Source organism: Haliotis rubra, unplaced genomic scaffold (assembly GCF_003918875.1).
Source record: "Haliotis rubra isolate DU_JTF1 unplaced genomic scaffold, ASM391887v1 Scf50, whole genome shotgun sequence".
Taxonomy (NCBI): Eukaryota; Metazoa; Mollusca; class Gastropoda; order Lepetellida; family Haliotidae; genus Haliotis; species Haliotis rubra.
Window position 1 is genome coordinate 2,978,028 of NW_025767191.1, and position 21,883 is coordinate 2,999,910.

Consider the following 21,883-nt stretch of genomic DNA (forward strand, 5'->3'; position numbering starts at 1 on the left):
GAAACTATTACACTGTTTTAATATAAAAAAAACATACCTCATCATAGTGACAAAAAGAAACAAGACAAAAGTTTTGTACTGTGATAATTTATTCTCATGTCTGCAAAAATGACCAAGAGCAATACATTTCAAATTTTACTCCCAGCAAACCAGGGTTATAGTTTTGCATTGACTCCTAGGATGCACCAAACAAACACAGCCTCGACCCTGGCTATGCACAATATGTTGATCTTAAGTTATCTTTATTTTAAACTTGCCCACACTACAGATTCTATGGAAGATGAACTTGTTTCAGAGAGTGAACGATCTGAGGTTGCAACACAATCTTCATCACACCAAGAAATTGTCAAAACATTACTATGATTAAACATGTTTCGTGCACCATGTGAAAAGTATTTACTTTTATTTCAAAACAAAGGATCTTGCAACAGAGAAATAGTGAATATCACATGACAAAAACACTCTTTCACCTGAAGAGTTACTATCATGAATACATGTAATTTTTTTCTGCACAAGTCATGTCAATTGTCTGAACAAAGACCATATCAATAAGCCTTGATGTGTATATTCATGATGAGCATGAAATGAAATCTCTCCATCCTGTGTGCTGACACTGTTGTGCATTGTTAGTTCTCCTCCATGTCTTCATCGTCATCCTCCACAATCACCTCAACCAACTTCTTCTCCTTCTGTGCCGACCGAGTTGCAAAACACAAACCAGTGTCACAGTCAATCAATACACAAACATGTTTTTGTTTGTAATACAAAACTCCACAACGTTGTGGGAAAAGGAGTTGTGAATAACTGTCAGGATATTACAGTGATTGACATAGAGTGCATAAAGTATGTATCTAGACTATCAGGTGTTAAAGGTCCAATTTTGTGGAAGCTAAGATGGATGAGTGGGTTAGGTCACTGACTTTGTGTGCTGGTGATTAGGTACCTCAAACTGAGAGTGTGGGTTCGAATCACAGAAGCTGTACGTTACTGAGAAAGTGTAATCCCAAATAGAACATTAACAGTCTTGATAAAGAGACTCACAAAACTGACCCCCTGATTCATCTCGTATAAAATGCATAGTATGCAAGGAGCCAATTACAACTTGAAACACAAACTAATATTATCTACAATGCAAGAACTCCTTGACAACGGTACACAAGGACAGAGCAACAATGGAAAGGCATGAAGGTAAGACTTTCAAGGGAAGAAGTGTCATGATAATATTATCTTGCCTCACTGATATGAAGCATCTATTATTTAATGTAAGCAATACAAAGGAGGTCAGTTTTCTCACTTTGCTATATGCACATTTAAATGTGGAGCAGCTTTTTATCTATTTTCATCAGTGGCCACACGGGTGCAAATGAATTGTATTTGGAACAGGATGTATGACACTTTCACGGATCTTACAGAGTTATGTCCCCTTAACAGGCCTAAATGTGAATCCACACAAATCATGTCAGACTATTAAGTTGTTTCGTTTGTTGTCTACCACCGCTTTCCAAAATGTTACAGATATATAATGGTAGTCTGTAAGTAATCCAGTCTGGACCAGACAATCCAGTGATTAACATCATGACCATCAATCTACGCAAATTGGGATGCAATGACGTGTCAAGCAAATCAGCAATCATCAGTCACCTCTTACAACAAGCAAGGGTTGCTAAAGACCAATTCTAACTCAGATCTTCATGGGTGGCTGTCAACTAAACTTGTACAGACTTCTGTAGCAATGATAGGGCTTCTCTATAAATGAGGACCTACAGTGTCACCCATTCATAATGAAGTCTTCTACAGAGTTATTGAACTAGCCTGTTACGCTCACTTACTGAGAGGTCTGCTGTAACTATCAGAAACTGAGTTCTGAGGCAAAGATACTAAGATACTTAGGCATCTGAAGCATCACATATATTGGATAACGACTACAATAACAAGTCCGCTGTTGATGTATTATTCATAATGTTTAGCAGGGATTTACAGGACGCGAATTCCTGCGTCCTATACGTATAACAATTGACACAACCAAATTTATTAGCGCGTCCACAGGGAAGCAGAAAAAGTCCAAAACTTTTTTGTAAAAGTTCCAATCAAGTGACAATAAGTTATCACTGAGTTTGCTACAAGCTGGGTTATGGTATTATTTGTAAGTTAATTACTGTAACAATGTGATGATCATGATACACAATAACAAGAACAGTATTAATAATAACGTTTAAGTGAAAATTACGAGTATGAGTCCAAGGGACCCTCAAATACAGGACTCCATGTAAATCCCTGGTTTAGTGTAATAACGAGCAAGTATGAGATGTTATCGCCCTATAAGATACACACTATAATGCCAGACACATATTTACACTGCTACACTAACACACTTAGTGGGTCTACACTAGGTCTTCTCTATACATACCTGCTGGTGACTTAATAAGATGGATGTTCTTCTCAGCCTCCTTGATGTCAGCTTCCTTTCTCAGTTCTTTACCCTTCTTTAACCTACAACACAAAACACGTCATAATGACTCACCTGACATAAAACAGTCCATCAAATCACTTCAAAACACATGTCATTATGACTCACCTCACACAAAACAGTCCATCAAAACAATTCAAAACACAATGTGCTTCATACTGTAACTTCAAGTAGTTATGGATTGCCCTCATGGAGAATATTGTGTATTTGACATCATCTCTGTTAAATACTCACATTACTTTTGCTAATAGATAGATAATCCAAGTGACAGAGTATGCCCACACAGATTTATCTGGTCACCCTGTACATTAATCAGTACGCAGATGTGATCATTTAGTCTCACAAACAATAAGGTAGCACTGAACTTAATAGTTATGAGACTGGTCTTTGCATTGCACAACATTAACACATTTTGCATTGTACAACATTAACACATGAACTGCTACATGGCAAAGTCTGCCATGACTCATACCTCCCAAAGCATCTAAATACATACGCGAACAGTGACACCCATAGTTCTTATGTGTACCAAACTGTCACCCTCTAAAGACAGACATCAGACATGTTAATTCACAAAAATAGAAAGGGGTAGAGGCTTCTGGAAATTTAATAATAGTTTATTACAAGATCCACATTATGTGAAAGGAATCAAAAGCATTATTCAAGAAACTGTTGATCAGTATTATAGTCGATCCACTGAAGGAGAGCGAGTATTAATGATAAACGAACAAATATTCTTTGAAGTTTTATTATGTAATATTTGAGGATATACAATTAAATATTCATCTCAAAAAAAGAAAGAAAGAATTAAAGCAGAACAGGAAACCAATGAAGCACTTGAAAACCTTGACGTCAAATTAGATGCAGCCATGAACGAAGAATATAAAGATAAATTATTAAAAGAAATAAATGAACTCAAAGAACAACAATTAGAACTTAACCGATACAAAACAGAAGGCATTATACTAAGATCGAAAGCGAAATGGTATGAACAGGGAAAGAAACCGTCGAAATACTTCCTGTCACTTGAAAAACAAAACTTTCAAAATAAATCCGTTGCTAGATTAGAAACTGCACACGGTACTATACTCGAAACTAAGGATATTATTAAACATACCAAAGATTACTTTCAGAATCTATATACTAGTAAAGAAATAAAAGATGTAGAACTTGAAGAACTTTTTAAAAATTGCACTATATCTAAAATAACTGAAGAAGAATCTCAATGCCTGGAAGACGCACTACAATATGATGAAGTACTTCAATCTCTTAAAAATATGAAAAACAATAAAAGTCCTGAACCATCTGGATTTACTACAGAATTTTACAAATTCCTTTGGCAAGATGTTAACAAATATTTGATTAACTCGTTGAATCAGGCATTCAAAACAGGTGAACTTTCAGTAAGCCCAAAACAGGGCCTTATAACATGTATTCCCAAACAAGATAAACCTAAAGACCAAATTAAAAACTACAGACCTATATCACTCCTTAACATATCGTATAAACTAGCCTTGTCCGTAATTTCAGCGCGAATAAAACGTGTACTCCCGAAAATAATTAGCGACGATCAAAAAGGCTTCATGAAAGGTAGATACATTGGCGAATGCACAAGATTGGTCAGTGACATTATGGAATATACAGACTATATGAATATACCAGGATTACTGATAATGATAGACTTTGAAAAAGCTTTCGATTCCGTGGAATGGTCTTTTATTGAGAAATGTCTTAACTTCTTTAATTTTGGACCATCAATCAAACACTGGATTAAAACATTTTACAACAACATAAATTCTAGTGTTTCAATAAATGGTTTTGCATCAGACTTCTTCCACATTACTAGAGGCTGTAGACAAGGTGATCCTCTATCGCCATATCTATTTCTCATAGTCGCAGAAATCCTTGCTCACATGTTACGTCAAAATGACAAAATAAAAGAGATAAAAATGTTTGACTTAGAATATTTGCTAACTTAGTTCGCAGACGATATAACTATAATCTTGGACGGGTCTGAACGTTCTTTTCAAACAACATTAGAAGTGCTTAAACAATACACATCCTTCTCTGGTCTTAAAATAAACATTGATAAAACTAAAGTATTGTGGATAGGTTCTAAACAATTCTCAAGTACACAGTATTGCAGAGACTATATTCTGGACTGAACGCAAAGACCTTTCAAACTGCTAGGTATCATATTTCAACATAATAAGGCAGAAATGGTGGAAAGAAACTATAAAGATAAACTAAAGAAAATGGATAGATTAACGAAACTTTGGTCACATAGAGATCTCACACCATTCGGCAGAATAACTATCCTGAAAAGCCTAATATTGCCCACGCTCAATCATCTATTTTCCTCACTACCAAACCCCAAAATGAATACAATTCAAATGATCCAGAAAAAGATCTTCGCATTTATTTGGAGAGACAAACAAGATAAAATAAAAAGGTCTCTGATAATCAGAAACTATAAAGAAGGCGGCTTGAAAGTTCCAGATATACTCGAAACTATAAAATCTAAAAAAATATCATGGATAAGAAGGCTGTTTACAACAAATTCTAAATTCGACAATATCTTAAATAACATGGTAAATAATACAAACCCAATAGAAATGGGCTCAAATTACTTGAAAACACACATCATCCCAAAACTTAAAAACCTTTTCTGGAAAGATGTTCTGGATGCTTGGGCTGATTTACAAGAACGGTATCCTTACACGAAATCCGACTATTGCAAACAGTATATTTGGGCAAATAACAATATAAAAATGGAAACAAATCTATACTATATGAACACTACTTAAAAGCAAATGTAAATTTTATAAATGACGTACTAAAAGATGATGAATCCTTTCTATCTTTCACTGAGTTTAAAGAAATGTATAGAGTAGAGACAAATTTCTAAGAATATGCGGGATTAGCATCTTCAATAAAACAATATTCAAAGCAAGAAGCTACGCTATTGACAAAGCAAAGACATTTACCCTTTATTCCCCCGAATGTAAAAATACTCTATGAAAATAAGAGAGGCTGCAATATTTTCTACACAACGCTACTAAACAAGGCTAAATCTATTCCAAGTTTAGGATATCAATGTAAATGGGAAAACGACCTTCATCACAATTTTCCACCTGACTTATGGAATACCTATCATTTTATACCATTCAGAGCTGTTCATAACACTAATGAAAGATGGTTTCAATATCGTATTGTCCACAGAATTCTCACAACCAATAAAGACCTAAACAACTATAATATATTAGAATCACCACTATGTACATTTTGCAAGGCTGAAAAAGAAACCTTTGTTTATTTGATGTTTGAATGCAGATACGTAAATAGGCTGTGGCAAGACCTTTTAAATTGGATTGAAGATAAAACAGACACTCCTATAAACCTGGATCCGAAAACAATCCTTTTGGGCTTTCATGAAAAACGTTAAGATGTTCTGAACTTGATATTTATCATAACAAAGGAATATATATTCCAGAAAACTAGCAAATATACGTCCAACCCTTGAAAGTCTCAAAGCCAAATTAAACCACAGTTACAATCTCCATAAATATAATGCATACTCGGTATGCAAATATAGCAAGTTCACGACTTTCTGGTCATCATGCCACAACTTATTTACATAACCTACTCGATCTCACTTATGCTTGTTACTTAATTGTGCTGTGTATTTGAAATAATGCTGTGTATGAATGATAAAACTGTACCAATGCGTAAAAAAGAAATAAAGTGAAAAAAAAAAGAAGACATGTTAATCTGTTTTTCACAATATCATTGCAGAGCTCCAGATAAGATTTAGCTCATGTGGGCACTGTACCCACTGTATTTTTTTGGAGTGGGTACTATGAATGTGGAGTGGGTATTTCATTTTCCGTTACCCACTGCTTTCAAATATGTGCATATTTCAGTCACTTTACTCACATAAGTATTACGTCATTGAGTAAGTTTACTAAGCAGGTATGTTCTGCTTTATGTCATACCAAATCAAAACCAACTTAAATATAATGGAAATTTTTTATTTCATAAAATCACTCATCCTATACTGACAGTACAACACTTGTCCTATACTAACAGTACAACTTGATAGCAATCGATGTCTTTTTCATTACGCAAGCGATTTTTATAAATATATTCCGTACGCATTTGTTTTAAGCTCTTTGCGTATCTAACATTTTAAATGGGTAATTGGTACGCAACAATTATTTTTCAATGCGTAATTCTATGCGTATTTTACGCAGCTTATCTGGGCCTCTGATCATTGATTGATTGTTGTCTAACGCCGCACTCAGTAATATTGCAGCTATATTGTGACAGTCTGTAAATAATCAAGTCTGGACCAGACAATCAAGTGATCAACAGCATGGGCATCAATCTACGCAATAGAGAGACAATGACATGTATCAGCCAAATTAGCAAGGCTGACACCCGATTAGTCGCCTCTTGCCCACAAGCGTGTGTTACTGAAGATCAATTCTAACCAAAATCTTAACGAGTCTCATCACGATCTGAATCTGGGGTACTTTATTCAGATACATATCCATCAATGGCAATGATGAAACGTCATGATTCATTATTTATGCATGGAATGACCCTTTTCACAAACTTGCAATTACTTCAGCATACATGTCCTAACTTATTCCCACATGTTTCTGATTATACACATCAGCAGGACAAGTTTGCATTACGCATCCTCATCACTAAAAACAAAGAAATACTATTTCAAAATCACTCATCTGGAACACGGATACCTGTTTTTTAACAAACTGTCTCTCCCTTCGTGACCGGATCTCCTGAATTTTCTGCATGGCTTTCACTGAAGGACAAAGTAGAAGCAAGGTATAAACAGCTGCTCCAATTTTTTCAATAGTCAAAAGGTGAAACTCAGAAGCAAAATATCTTTGGTCTAGATAAACAGTTCAACTAACATAAGCAATAAAGTCAAAGATATGAGACGAAAATTGAAAGAAATAATTCTCAACATACGAAACCTAGCTCAATATTGCTAAAAGCAAACTAAATAAACATGTACAAAAAAAAACAACACATGTGTCAAAGTTGATGGGACCTACATAAATGCTTTGAGTTATCAGAGGATCAACAAACCCACAGAATGATTAACTTATGAATTTCAATTTTCTGGGACTTTAATAAAACCATAAGTGTGACATTTCACAATTAGACACAATGGTATTTGATTGTAGTTGTCTCTAAGTAGTTGGCGGTGTCATACTGGGACATTTCAGTTGGCAGTTGGACATGAATTATCTCCCTTGGATTAACATGACTGCTGAATGGTATTTAAACAGGAAACATCTTTGATTTAGCTTGTTATATCTACATTTCAGACTGTTCTTTTAATATTGTGGTGGTCTAACTGTGGCTTAGATACCTTTAATGTGAAATTGGAGCAGTGTTTTAACAACTCGAAATTAGTTGCATTGGCAAGATATAAATGGCTACTTCTCTGACATTAAAACAGTCAGGTGAATGTTACTGGAAGATTAGTGATTATGAAAGCCTCCGATAATCTAAATACTGAATAGTGGCCCTTCAACTAACTACCTTGAATGAGACCTACATGCAAAAATAACTATGAGTTATCTCCTACACTTAAACAGACAGACAGACAGACATTTTAGTCAGTAATAGGCCACTGGCCCACAAAACATTCATAGATATAAGAAGTAACATGCGTTTTACAGTTAAAAATCAGAATCTCTTATTTTCCCAACATTATATAAAAATAGGCATAAATTATTTATAACATTTATGTTTGTTGAAGACATTATGTTGATAAAGCTGTGTTGTGACACACTCTATAGAAGAATATTGACCTATTCTGGTTTTAGAGTACAGATCACTTTACTGTACAGGGGTGGAAATAACTTTAAAATTGCTAGTGTACTCCGGTACAGTGGCACATGTAAAATCACTTGCCCTGATAATTTGTCCACTATACCGGCCGATTTTCTTGTTGATTTTTTAAAATAAACAACATAATTAACATTGGAAAGTCAACTGGACACCGGTACAGCGTGATATACAAATCGTCTTGCCCGACAGAATAGAACACTGGACTGGGACGTCGGGCAATGGGTTATTTCCACCCCTGCTGTAGTTGCTACTTGGTCGACATACTGAATATGTAATACCAAATTCCAACTGTACATTTATATATCTTTTCTTCTAAAATCAAATAGTGAGCAAGTCATATTTTATGACATTTTTAGCAATATTCCCTAAATACCATGATTGAGGAAACCCGAAATGATCTTCACACATTGTACTTATATTTAAAATCAAACCACAATGTTATGCCATCACCACCTATAAAACAAAAGAAGATGGGAAAGATGCCACTGACACAACGTTCAGTGTCAAGCCAAACCTGGATCCAAACTCCATAGTCCTGTTAGGCTCGAATACACCCATGACACCCATGGGGCCTCTTGACCCCAAGTGTTTGATTACGAAGCTCACATGTGGTTTGCCAAAGCTCTCTGTCATATTTAACAGGAACATTTCTTCTCTTTTCAAATTCAAACGATGGGTCGATTGTAAGTTCTTTGCCATGAGCTTTCCTGAATGCCTTGGTCCATGGAGCTTTCCTTGGGTTTCTCTTCTTCTGAAATGCTTTGTGACATTTTGATCGACAGAATTTAAAAATCTGAAAGAAAAACAAGAAATATATCATTGAATGGAAACAAATCTTTCCACAAATACTTTTCTTCTTGCTTTTTATAAATAGGACAAAGAGGGTAAATCTACTACAGGCTGAGTTGAAATCAAATCTCTTTATACATTTCTCAAAAATAAATAAAACTTGGTTAATAGACCAATCTTGCAATCTCAGCAAATATCAATGGGGGAGTACTGGACTTTACCGGGCGCACTTTTTCAGATTAATTAGCGCTGCTGGGGTTCCCTAACCCTAACCCTAACCCTAACCCTAAGGATCGTAAAGGGTGCCTAACCCTAAACCCTAGCCCTAAGGATCGTAAAGTGTGGCATACCCTTACCCTAAGGATCGTAAAGGGTGGCATGCCCTTACCCTAAACCTAAGGATCGTAAAGGGAGCAGCGAGGGCTGCGCCCGGTAAAGTGCATTCTAGCCATCAATGGGTTTGGGAGACTAAAAACGAAAAATCAAATTAAACTTTAGAAAGTATGTTTCTTATTGTGATGTTTGTCACAGTCAATATTAGAATTATGGGTTGTTGTTGTTGTTGTTGTTAAGATAAAGCTGTCTTTTATGAGTTAGTGACATGTGTTATAGTTGTTCATGCAATTAAGGATTGTTTTAAGCAAAACACACAAGAGGAAGATACACAACACACAGATGTGCATCAGGAAATACACGTAATCGTCTTGATCTTAGTATTAATCAGCGCCCATTTCATTTGCACAAACTTCAAAGTTATGAGATAAGATGGGCTATCTTCACTATAAACAGATTTCATCTCCTCTTGAATCTGTCGGGCAGTACATCCATTCAAGTGCAAAAACTTGATAACATTGCGCGCCTCAATTTTCTCCATGCTTGGAGTTACTCGTGTTTAGGATCAACTAGCACAGGGTTGAATAAAGTCAAGTAAATGGTTTTGGGTCCATTAACTAGATAAGGATCACTGATGTTGCCTTCACATTTTCATCATAATGGCGATAATTAGAATTTTTTTTTTATTCTGTCGTATTCAACGACTTAATCATCAGTGCTAATCAACTGTATGGGCACAAATTTCATTTAATTGCATAGACAACGCAAATAATTTTTAAGTGACCCCTGAATATACACACATTCTTACAGTATTATCTGACAATACAACACACATATGTTATTCTACAGTAAACAAGAGGATACCTTTAGACCTATGGTCAAGGTCTAGTAAAATATTCCTTGACTACAAAGCATTGAGGCAGGAACTATTTTATTTAAATCCTCAATACCAGTAAATAATTAGCCTCAGTAAATTAGATGTGGCGTAAGAGGTCAAATACTAGTGAAAATCAAATCAATTGACCACTTGACAGGTGTTAGCGAAAAGGCTAAACATGTCCTGCTCTCCAAGTAGCATCCGAGACTCAGACAATTATGAAAAAATAACAGCCCAGCAGTAGACAATCAAACTCACGGTGGGGACACCAGAAATGGGCGTCACACAGTGTACCCATGCGGGTAATCGAATGCTTTAAGCATTAGTCTACACCACCGCGACGTAAACAGCCCAGTTTTGCCCAGTCAATTCAAGGACATTGTTGCAAATACTCCCTGACCATATAAAAAGTAAATACAGGCAATAAAGTAAGACTTACGAAACAAAGATTATTGAAAGGTCAATGATAAAGGTATTATCTCACTATACATATACAATGACAATTTTAGGACTGTATATGTTGAATAAACACACTCAGTTAATAAACTGCTTACTTCCTTAACACAGAGTGAACAAATTAATTCAAAGAACATACAGGGGATAACTATTGGCCATTAATGAAATTGTTCAGCAGAAAGTGTATACAACATCCTCTGAACTGATGCGTTTAAACTAGCACAAAAGTAAAAAACGAAGAAGTAACAGTTGTATTCTGAAGTTGGTGGGATGAATCAGTAGTTGTTTCAAAGGACCTTTTAAGCGAAAATACATAAGTAAGAGCAAGTGCCGACGCAAAAAGATGCACTGTCCACTTCCACATCTGCTCTTTTGTTGCAGGTCTGTTTGCCCTAATGACTGTCGCCGACATGGCTCTCCTTGCTTTGGGGACGGGTCTGCAGGTGTACGAGCTGGCCTCCCCCGAGGAGCACCATCTCCCAGGAATTCAAGCTGTCATGGATTATATAAGCAGTGTAGCTCTTGTCGCAACAGCTGGCCTTTCTATAGACAGGTGTGTACAACGAATATGTGTACATTGGTGGATATGTGAAGTGATGACACAGATGGAATGCCGCCTTAAACAACGTTTCATGTTTAATCATCAATATGCTAACCGAAAACCGGCTGATGTTTGCGACACCCGTTTACCATGTTGGTGCCACAAACAGTCTGTTGTATAGTGATAGGTGTCATAATCAACAAAGCGCTAAGATTCGAGAGAGCAAGCTGGGCCCCTGGGCGAGAAAGTTTAGTTTCGCTCAGAATTCATGTTTTGGAGGTTGTAAATATGTGGTTAAAAATACATGAAAGTATCATGACACATAATTCAATTTAATTGAACTTCATTCAACTGTGATACAGTAATAATATCTCAAGTGAAAACGTATATGCGAATACTTGTCAATAATACGGATAGGGATACGTCAGACGGATGATGAGGTATGACCCCGGATGTACACGACCAGGTCACCCGTGCGAGGCACACCTCTGGTGCCCTTGGTATTTATTTTACCCTTAATGTCATGATCGGCGCGAAACATAACTCACTCACTACAAGGAGAAGCATTTAATATGTTTTATATGGTACAATCATGATCCTGTCCTGCTACCAAACACAATATACTTTCTGCTCAAGTATTATCTACATCGAAATTTGCTACTAGGGGACACGAATGGCCTAGTTCTCCAAATCGCTAGGGGATGTATGCGAGGCACAAGTTCGAATCCCGGGTTATTCCGATTATGTTTGTACTTTTGACAGCAGTATATGCCAAGGTCAAAAACGTCTGCCACGTGTATGACATCAGGCTTTGCCCGCTCATTAAGCTGCCACGCCGTGGTATTGTCCATAGCGGCTTTGAACCAAATTCACTCACTTACACTCTACGCGATGAACACTATATGCAGCTTGTTTTTCTAGGTGAAAAGCACATCTGAAGCACATTTGATGTTCTATTTATTTGGTGTGATAGACAGATAGAGAGACAGACAGACAAATGGACAGATAGATAGATGGGTGTGAGTGTGTGCGTGTATGTGTGTGTACGTGGGGGGGGGGGGGTTTCAATGTGTTGTATAAACTTAGGTTTTTTTGTCACTTGATATTCCAGGTACTTGGCCGTGAAGACAAACACTCACTTTCAGATGTGGGACAAACCTGAACATAAACATTAATAACTTTCCAGATTGGTTATGGGATACTGCATCTATTACCAACATTTATCAGCATCCGGATTTCGGATTCACGGGATCTGGTCTGTCTGGTTTGTGGTGTTGTATTATGTATTGACGTGATGTGAAGGATGGCCCTTTCCAGTCTAGCTAGCCAGTTTTACTTGGGTTTTAGACAGCGTGTCATACCCAGGTTTAATGTCAAGCTACTAGAATCAACCTGATCACAGGCACATATACAAGGTGTTACTCGAAAGATCTCACAGATATAAATAATGAAACTGTTTTTGTGTGAAAATAGTAATGTCTATGCATTGAAACCCCTGAAGATCCGGATTAGAACTGGTCTTCAGCAACCCTGTCGTAAAAGGCGACTAACGGGATCGGGTGGTCAGGTTCGCCGACTTGGTTGACACACGTCATCGTATCCCAATGGTATAGATCGATCTTCATGCTGTTGATGACTGGATTGTCTGGTCCAGATTCAATAATTTACAGACCGCCGTCATATGACTGGAATATTGCGGCGTTAAACAACAAACCACCCATCTTAATCTTGACAAGATATGTATTCGTTATTGCTAACATTGAATGAGATCAACCAAACCATTTCCACAGATGATTGCATCTTAATCTTGACAAGATATGTATTCGTTATTGCTAACATTGAATCAGATCGACCAAATCATTTCCACAGATGATTGCATCTTAATCTTGACAAGATGTGTATTCGTTATTGCTAACATTGAATGAGATCGACCAAACCATTTCCACAGATTATTGCATCTTAATCTTGACAAGATATGTATTCGTTATTGCTAACATTGAATGAGATCGACCAAACCATTTCCACAGATGATTGCATCTTAATCTTGACAAGATATGTATTCGTTATTGCTAACATTGAATGAGATCGACCAAACCATTTCCACAGATGATTGCATCTTAATCTTGACAAGATATGTATTCGTTATTGCTAACATTGAATCAGATCGACCAAATCATTTCCTCAGATGATTGCATCTTAATCTTGACAAGATGTGTATTCGTTATTGCTAACATTGAATGAGATCGACCAAACCATTTCCACAGATGATTGCATCTTAATCTTGACAAGATATGTATTCGTTATTGCTAACATTGAATGAGATCGACCAAACCATTTCCACAGATGATTGCATCTTAATCTTGACAAGATATGTATTCGTTATTGCTAACATTGAATCAGATCGACCAAACCATTTCCACAGATGATTGCATGTTCTACCATTTTCACTCTTCTTCTAATATAGGTGTGATAACTCCGTGGACCTCCCACTTCACCTCCGATCCAATGTGTGCTGCCAGTAGATCTGTGGTGGCAAGTAATGCCTTCACCTTCCTGACATCCATGACGCTGGTTGCAACAACGGTTGGAGTAACCTGCAGCCTCAGCAGATGGATTCTCAAGATGGGAACTAGAGTGGCTGCTGTGGAAACACGTCCTCAACAGAATACCTACAATGACAAGAAGAACGAAATGAGTTCAGCTATGGCAATACGTTTGGTAATCCTGGTGGAAGTTCTGTCATTCGCATGCCTCGCCTCCATCTCATTCATTGGTCTGATTCATGACAAGAAATGTGCTTCCACTGTGTCAAGTCAATGGTGGTATCGCTTATTGCAGGCCATCCCGAAGGGTTTGAAACCATTCCTTCTCATGTTTGTAAGCAGATTTTTCAGACAATCTGTCTTTACCAGTGATACGAACCACAACGCAAGACACAACACGGACCGACGTGAATCCATTTTCGGTAGTTTTGAAGAAAGCTCTGATCACATGCAACCCTCCTCTGGTCATCTAAATGGCAGTAGTGGCCAGGAAATGTGTCCAGTTACAAATTCGAATATCAGTCACGAAAGCAATAATCAAAGTCAACTCAAAGCGGTAGCTACCATTCAAGGAAGGCCCTACCCATTCACAAGTCAAGAACCAGTTGCAGCTCGGCGTGTGAAAAGAGCTTCAGTTTCTCAAATTCCTAACATAGATGATAGGAATCCTACACATATCGACACAACATACAAACCTACCTTCAGTTTGTACGAACTTCACCTACTACCCACACAGGACCCAATACAAGCGCTAGTGGATCGCACTACAAGCCGACATGAGCAAATATCAATAAGATTCACTTGTGATTTTCAATTCAATTGTGCCAACTCTTGTCCTGATTTAAATGCAGCTGTGTCTAATGGAGATTTTAGTAACCAATCGCCCACTGCTAGAGAAAGAGCACAAACCTTTACAGCTTTCCGATCTCCTGAGCCAGTTTTGGGACATAAACCTCTTGCCAAACCTCAGCTTCATCCAAATAATTGGAGCAAATCCAGTCTGAATCTTGAAGTAGAAAAGCATGAAAGGGATATGAATGAATCAACCGACTGCATTCCAACAACTAGCAATGACCTACGGGGTGCAACCTCTCCACAACGCTGGGATTCAATGTGCAATCTAGCTGGAAAGACCTACAGTTTACCATTAGTACATTTAACTGATATCAAGGCAAATGATCCTACTAGCCATATTTGTGAGAGGGATGTAGACAATTCTCGCGAAAGTCCTATAAACCAGAGCATCTCCGGTATTCTCTTGATTGATGACAAAAACGTATCCACACAGGTTTTGAAAGCTGTCACAGTTTCGCCCACTCCTCAACCTGAGGAATACAGTGAAAAGACTGATATTACTGACAACAAAGTATCGACGGTCGAGACTCCATGGTACAGTGACAACTTTGAGGCAAGAAAAGCATCCAAGAAGACTGTTATGAATTTGTCCAATAGTATAAACTGCGATTCCGTATTTGACATGGAGGACAAAAATGAGCAGAAAGAGTCTATAAAGGAATTTCGCAGGAGAATCATTTGTAGCAAATACTCTCTGTGACAGGGAGCTGTTGATATGAAGACAACACATAAGAGACAGCGCCATCCCTCTGCACCTTCAACATATGGTGACGAGTCCAGTGAATCATGCCAAGAGGGCCCATCGCGGATCCCGCGTTTCGATTCGTTCAGACCAACACTAAAATTCCCGGATGGATCAGATTGTCCTCTAGAGTTAAAACTTGCATTTTGCGATCCTCAGCCTTCCGGTCGACAATCGAAGACGGAGGGCAGAGAATCAGACTCAAAACAGTCAACAACTACTTTTGCTGCTACCCGTCCTGACAAGAATGACTCTCCGACAAAGTGTATCGATACACTTAGCTCTCTCTCTCCTCGCCACAGACCTCTCCCAAACGAAAATTAAGTTCCCTATATGTCAAACGATGTTCTGCTTGTTCCAGCCTTTAGTGTCTGCATTGCACAATGTTTGATGTACAATTGAACGTGCTCTTTCCTCATATTTTAAGGAGCACCATACGAATCTTACTCAAAAGTTGTTTGATAAGGGTTACAACACTCAAAGCCGGAGGATTTGAAAGGTTGAATGAATCAATGGTTCATGGTTTACATGCGAGCGAACACACGTGAGAACAACACTTTCCAACAAAGTCCCAAACTCAGTCAGGAAAACCCAAAAAGGACCATGGATCAACCACCAGGAATGCTGCAGAAGCCACAAACCTCCATGAATGTAAAAAAGTGATGAATCTTCATCCACACCTTCAGATCCAACATTGCGGGGCGAACTGGCCGCATGTCTATGGGTGACTGACAACGAAGCACAGGATATCACACTTCAATGCCTTTATGAAGCTATAGTACAGTCTCATAAAGAGCTTTCAAGTTAGACTGAACATCTAAACATTCGTTAGAATTTGTTCATACATTGTACAAGTATGCCTGAACTGAAACAAAAGTCAGTTCGAATGTGGGTCGGCTACACAATTGCGACTGCACAGTCGTGATGCCTCACAAACGTGTGAAGGCGAGTGAGAGTTGTTCATGGTTATGATGAAAAATAAAAGATGACACAAAGTTCATTATTCAAAATGTTCAGTGGATCTCTATTTATAATCTTTTCGCCGCTATTTGATCGTTTGTGGCCAATGGAATGAGTTTCGATGGATGTTATCTTGCTCTGACATTTTATATATCAACGGGGAAAACAAACTGCTTCATATCAAGTGGTGTAAGTACTGATCAATTTAAAATGGCAATTAAACATCATAACAAATCCATCGACAAAACCCATACCAGGATACTGATCTTATCCAAAGCATGCTTCGGGGAAGAGGTCTGGAGTAACAGTCGACCATAGCAGTGCAGCAATGTTATGTTGCCCTAAAACATCGGCCACTAGCTGTTGCAACGTCCCCGTATTTGCACAAAGGGCAGATAATGATATTGAACGATGTCGTGCGCCATTTTGGTATGGTGCCACCTCTTACCATCATACATCCAATCCAAAACCTATGAAGTTGACAAACTCAGCTTGGGTGCCTATGGACAATTGTAAAACTGGGTGGGTGTATAAATTCCGTAGATGCACCAACAAAATATGGTTGTCTTCTTGACCGACGTCACATGTGGACGACTGGACCGTGGTGAGACGTGCGGGCTGTCCTGCTGGAGATAACTTTTCGAAAAAATGATATAGTTTTTCGATGACTGGATTACACTTTCTCAGTAAAGTAAAGATACTATTTAACTAGTACTCTTGTTTGCAACCCCAATAAGACGAAAATTATAACATTTAGTCAAAAAGTCTGATTTAGTGTTAGACCAAACCAGTACATGACTCTCCGACAAAGTGTACCGATACACTTAGCTCTCTCTCTCCTCGCCACAGACCTCTCCAACACGAAAACTCAGTATGTCAGTATATAACCGAGACAGTCATGTGTACCTTGGTCCCTATGAATTACCGTAAATAGACAATACTTAGTGACCCTTCTTTGTGTACTGAAATTGTTACTGTTTTCTAACAGCTCGTTCATACCTATGTCAAACAATGTTCTGCCTGTTCCAGCCTTTAGTGTCTGCATCACACAATGTTTGATGTACAATTGAACGTTCCCTTTCTCCTCATATTTTAAGGAGCACCATGGGAATCTTGCTCAAAAGTTGTTTGACAAGGGCTACTGCACTCAAAGCCGGAGTATAGATTTGAAAGGTTAGGTGATACATAGAAATAGAAAAGCTCAAAGTCATAAACATTTAGGAATTACACTTCAAGAGAAAATTCAGGGAAAATCCAAATCAACAAAATTATCAGATAAGTAAGTCAAATGATCAACTGCTCTTTAAGTACAGACTGACCAGAATCCTCTTGATACTATGTGTTGTGTCTTAATCCTGCCTAACATCGACTACTGTTGTCATATCTGGGACCACTGTACCAACGAACAACCATTATTACTCGGGAATTTGTATTTGGTCCCCCTGAGAATTATTTGTGGGGCCGTTCGTGGTAGTAGCCATGTCAAGATATACAAAGAAATACATTTTCAACCTTTCAAAGAACGAAAGACATCGTTTCAAATTGATTACATTTTACAAAATGAGAAAAGGTATTTCACCTAAATATCTCGCGAACCCGTACCAACTCACTTCTCTAAAAATAACAATTATAATCTTAGCAATAGATCAAACTTACAGACAGTCAAATCAAGAACCAGTCTTATGCCAGATCGTTTCTTCCGGCCACGATCAACAAAATCTACTTGATGAAGTAACTAATGTACGCTCATAAAACAAGTTATGCCCATTCTGGTGTTCCCCACCGTGATATTGCTGGAATATTGCTAAAAGCGGCTTAAAACTTAACTCACTCACTCATTAAAAAGTATATATTTTGATTAATCGTTTTGATAGAATTATGAATAGACCGGACTTACATTATGTTTCTAGATTCCGCCAAATTTTCCACTGTCGCCTCAGACTCGGCTGCACCGACTTAACGCTGATAAAGCGGTTTAGACGTCAGGTATCAGATATCCCCGTCTGCACATGTGGGAATCGATTTGAGGATACAACAGTTACTCACATTTTTCTTTACCTACCACAAATACAATATGATAGTTCCACAAACACGGGCATCCTTAAATCAGTTCACGACTTTATCGTCAAAAGCAAATGATTTGAGCACGTTTAAATTCACGTAGAAAGGATAGCAGCATTCTTATATTTTTCCACAGACACCACAAATTTTCCACTGTCGCCTCAGACTCGGCTGCACCGACTTAACGCTGATAAAGCGGTTTAGACGTCAGGTATCAGATATCCCCGTCTGCACATGTGGGAATCGATTTGAGGATACAACAGTTACTCACATTTTTCTTTACCTACCACAAATACAATATGATAGTTCCACAAACACGGGCATCCTTAAATCAGTTCACGACTTTATCGTCAAAAGCAAATGATTTGAGCACGTTTAAATTCACGTAGAAAGGATAGCAGCATTCTTATATTTTTCCACAGACACCACTTACTTTAAAATACTGACTTTATATATTCCATTTGTGCAATTGTACATTATGTTTTGAACTATTTTGTACAACGTATACTAACCAACCGTGTTAACATGAGCACGTTTTGCTCTTTTTACCGATCCAGATTGCTTTAGAAATAACAATATGATTACACCATATATAGCTGGGCATATATTTTGTACCCAAATCATGTAAGACCGGGATTAATTTAGCATGATAATCACACGATACTAGGTCATTTTGAATACCAGGTGGTGAATTACAAAACACACATAATCAAACGTGGACGCTCTTCATAAAGTGGGACACAATTGTGCATATTCTGCAAGGCTGGTAAGTAAAATTCGCTGTCGTGATCCGGAAACTGGCCATGGATTTCCGGAAACTGGATTTCCGGATAATGGAAGTATTAATGTAGTATATTTTGTTGTTTACGGAAATGTTGTCTGATAAGTGAGGTGTCCGAATATCTAGGGGTCAGGATAAGCGGGGTTGAACTTTATACATAGAAAAGTGGGGTCGTAACGATCCACTGTCATCTATGTAAATACTAACATATGGATCAGCCTGAAGTTAGCAGCGGGTTCGATTTTCGTGATTCGTTTTTCGAACGGTGCTGGTTAGCTTATATCTTATATTTTATTTTTTTATAGAACTGATGGGCATAGAATGAATAACGAATCCCCTGCCAGCACGTTATTCCTTATTCGAAAACCGAATAAGGAACCCGCTGCTAACTACAGGCGGCTAACATGGCGCTGTTTTCACCCAACTCTAACATGGGATCCAACAAGATTGGGTTTGGGGCTTTTTTGGATGGTGATATGTTTGATAAAGGAATGTGTTAAATGTGTTTCTGGACTTTATGTTTGCAATGTTCCAGCGTTGTTTTGAGTCTGATCATGTTTTTGACAACGTTTGTATTTTTCCGGTTGTGTGGACCATGGTGTGTCTTGTTGTCTGTACTGTCGTAACTGGCGTTTGGGTGTTAGTAAACGCTACCACAGTTACTTATTGATTATGGTCGTTCCACCTTGTCAGTGGAGATGTAAGCTCCAGCTCTGCACTCGCTTGGTCCATGGGGAATGCTCAGTCAAGGAGTGAGGGGTCGGGCGACCGTGACTCCTAACTAACTACATCACATTCATGTACTGGCCTACACACATTCAAGGATAAACGCAACACTAAGTTCTATACTCACATATGTTTACTGTCTCTCAGTCCATATCTCTCCAAGTACAACTTCAACACAAGACAGAGCAGGCTCGTATCCTACGGGGAACTTAGTAAAGTGGCTTGGCTTCCGAAATGTTGAGCTACTCTCCACACTCTCTCTCTCTCTCTCTCTCTCTCTCTCTCTATATATATATATATATATATATATATATATATATATATCAATGTTTATCTTTCTCTTATTCACGTCTTTCTGTTTCCATTCATTCTCTTCCCACAGAGGTTACTCCTGTCATATCTTCCTACGTAGGACGATATGACAAGTAACCTCTGTGGGAAGAGAATGGTCTCCATTATGTGTTTAACCGTTCTTAGTCATGAGCCAAAGGTTATCAGTTCTGTGTCATACTGCTAATCGAAATACGGAATCTGCTGTAATTCTCTAAGTAATGCTTTAGGGATGCATTTTCACCTTAAAACAATACTTTGAGACAAGCAGTGTATCGCTATTTCGCCCGTACTGATAAGCTTCCTCCCGGACCTCACGACAAAGTTAACATGTTTTGTTAATGTGTTTATCGTTTAACGCCGTACACAGCACATATTGGAGCTATACGACGATGGATTGTACAAACATCGCGTCAAACCCAACAATCCAGAGATCAAAATGATGAGCGAAGATTGTCTTAACTGGGATATCATGAGAATTGGTTATGTAAAAATAGAATAAAATACAATCAGTGATTTCTTCACGAACAACTTCCACACTTACCCCCATCCCAACCCGCCCTGACATAATCAACTTTTTTTTAACTTACACAGCTTTTATTTGTAAGAAGACATAATGATATAATAGCTTCTTGTCCAAATTTCTTGTTTTTAAATTGATTCGAGATTGAAGGAAACGTACGTAAAAGCTATCTGAAGGCACTTCCAGATAACAATTTCTCTTGACAAAAGGACACTGTTGTGTTGCAGTGTGCGTAAATTACACGTCGAAATGAAAGCCATAGTCCGATTTACATCTTCTTGTATTTTCATATTAAGCACACATCCCCTCGCGATACTGTTCAAATATATGTACAGCTGATTGATCTCCATTCGCCTACGCACATACTCTGAACAAGGCCCTCCGTATTTTTCAACCATGAATGTTTATTAAATAGATCACTTGGTTATCTTCTTTTAATTAATCTACGACGTACATTGAGTCACTTTGGTTCGGAACAATTTCTTTAATAAATGTGGACGTAGGAAGGTCAAGCTGACCTGGTATACATATGCAAAGGTAGGACTATATTTTATATTACACCCGGGTAGAAATGTCCACAGCGACGGAGAAAGTTTAGGTAAGACATTTTTCTAACATTTAACGCCGGAATGAAAGTTCCGGGCGGGCGAGAGATCGGAAACAGCCTGATGAAATTGCCGATCTTAAAGCCTCATGCATTCTTATTCAACCAAGATATACATGCATCCAGGTAATTATGAATGTCAACCTGTGACGAAGCAACAAATGATGAGGCACGAATTTGAGTCTTTTTTCAATTATACCCATTACTTAAACGTCACCTGAAAGCAAAGACTGGATATGGGCATATGCGAGCAAGTGTCAATGGGCCGGAGTACACTGACAAAGTCAATAACAATTGGAGAACATTTTAGTTAAGCCTATTTAGACGCTTGTAAAACTTTTAAAACCTGAAACTGTGCAAACCGTAGAAATTCGTTTAACTTACATAAAAAGGTCAAACTGTCTTT

At 38.0% G+C, this 21,883-nt stretch overlaps 1 protein-coding gene across 1 annotated transcript; it reads right to left on the minus strand.

The window, feature by feature from the left end:
* Positions 1-1,886: 1,886 nt before the first annotated feature.
* Positions 1,887-9,191, minus strand: LOC124291879 (probable ribosome biogenesis protein RLP24). The gene is made up of 4 exons (XM_046728944.1): positions 8,954-9,191; positions 7,231-7,294; positions 2,408-2,490; positions 1,887-1,894 (listed from the first exon to the last, which is right to left on the minus strand). Exons 1-4 carry the CDS (start codon positions 9,174-9,176, stop codon positions 1,887-1,889), a joined length of 378 nt encoding a protein of 125 aa, XP_046584900.1. The 5' UTR covers positions 9,177-9,191.
* Positions 9,192-21,883: the final 12,692 nt, after the last annotated feature.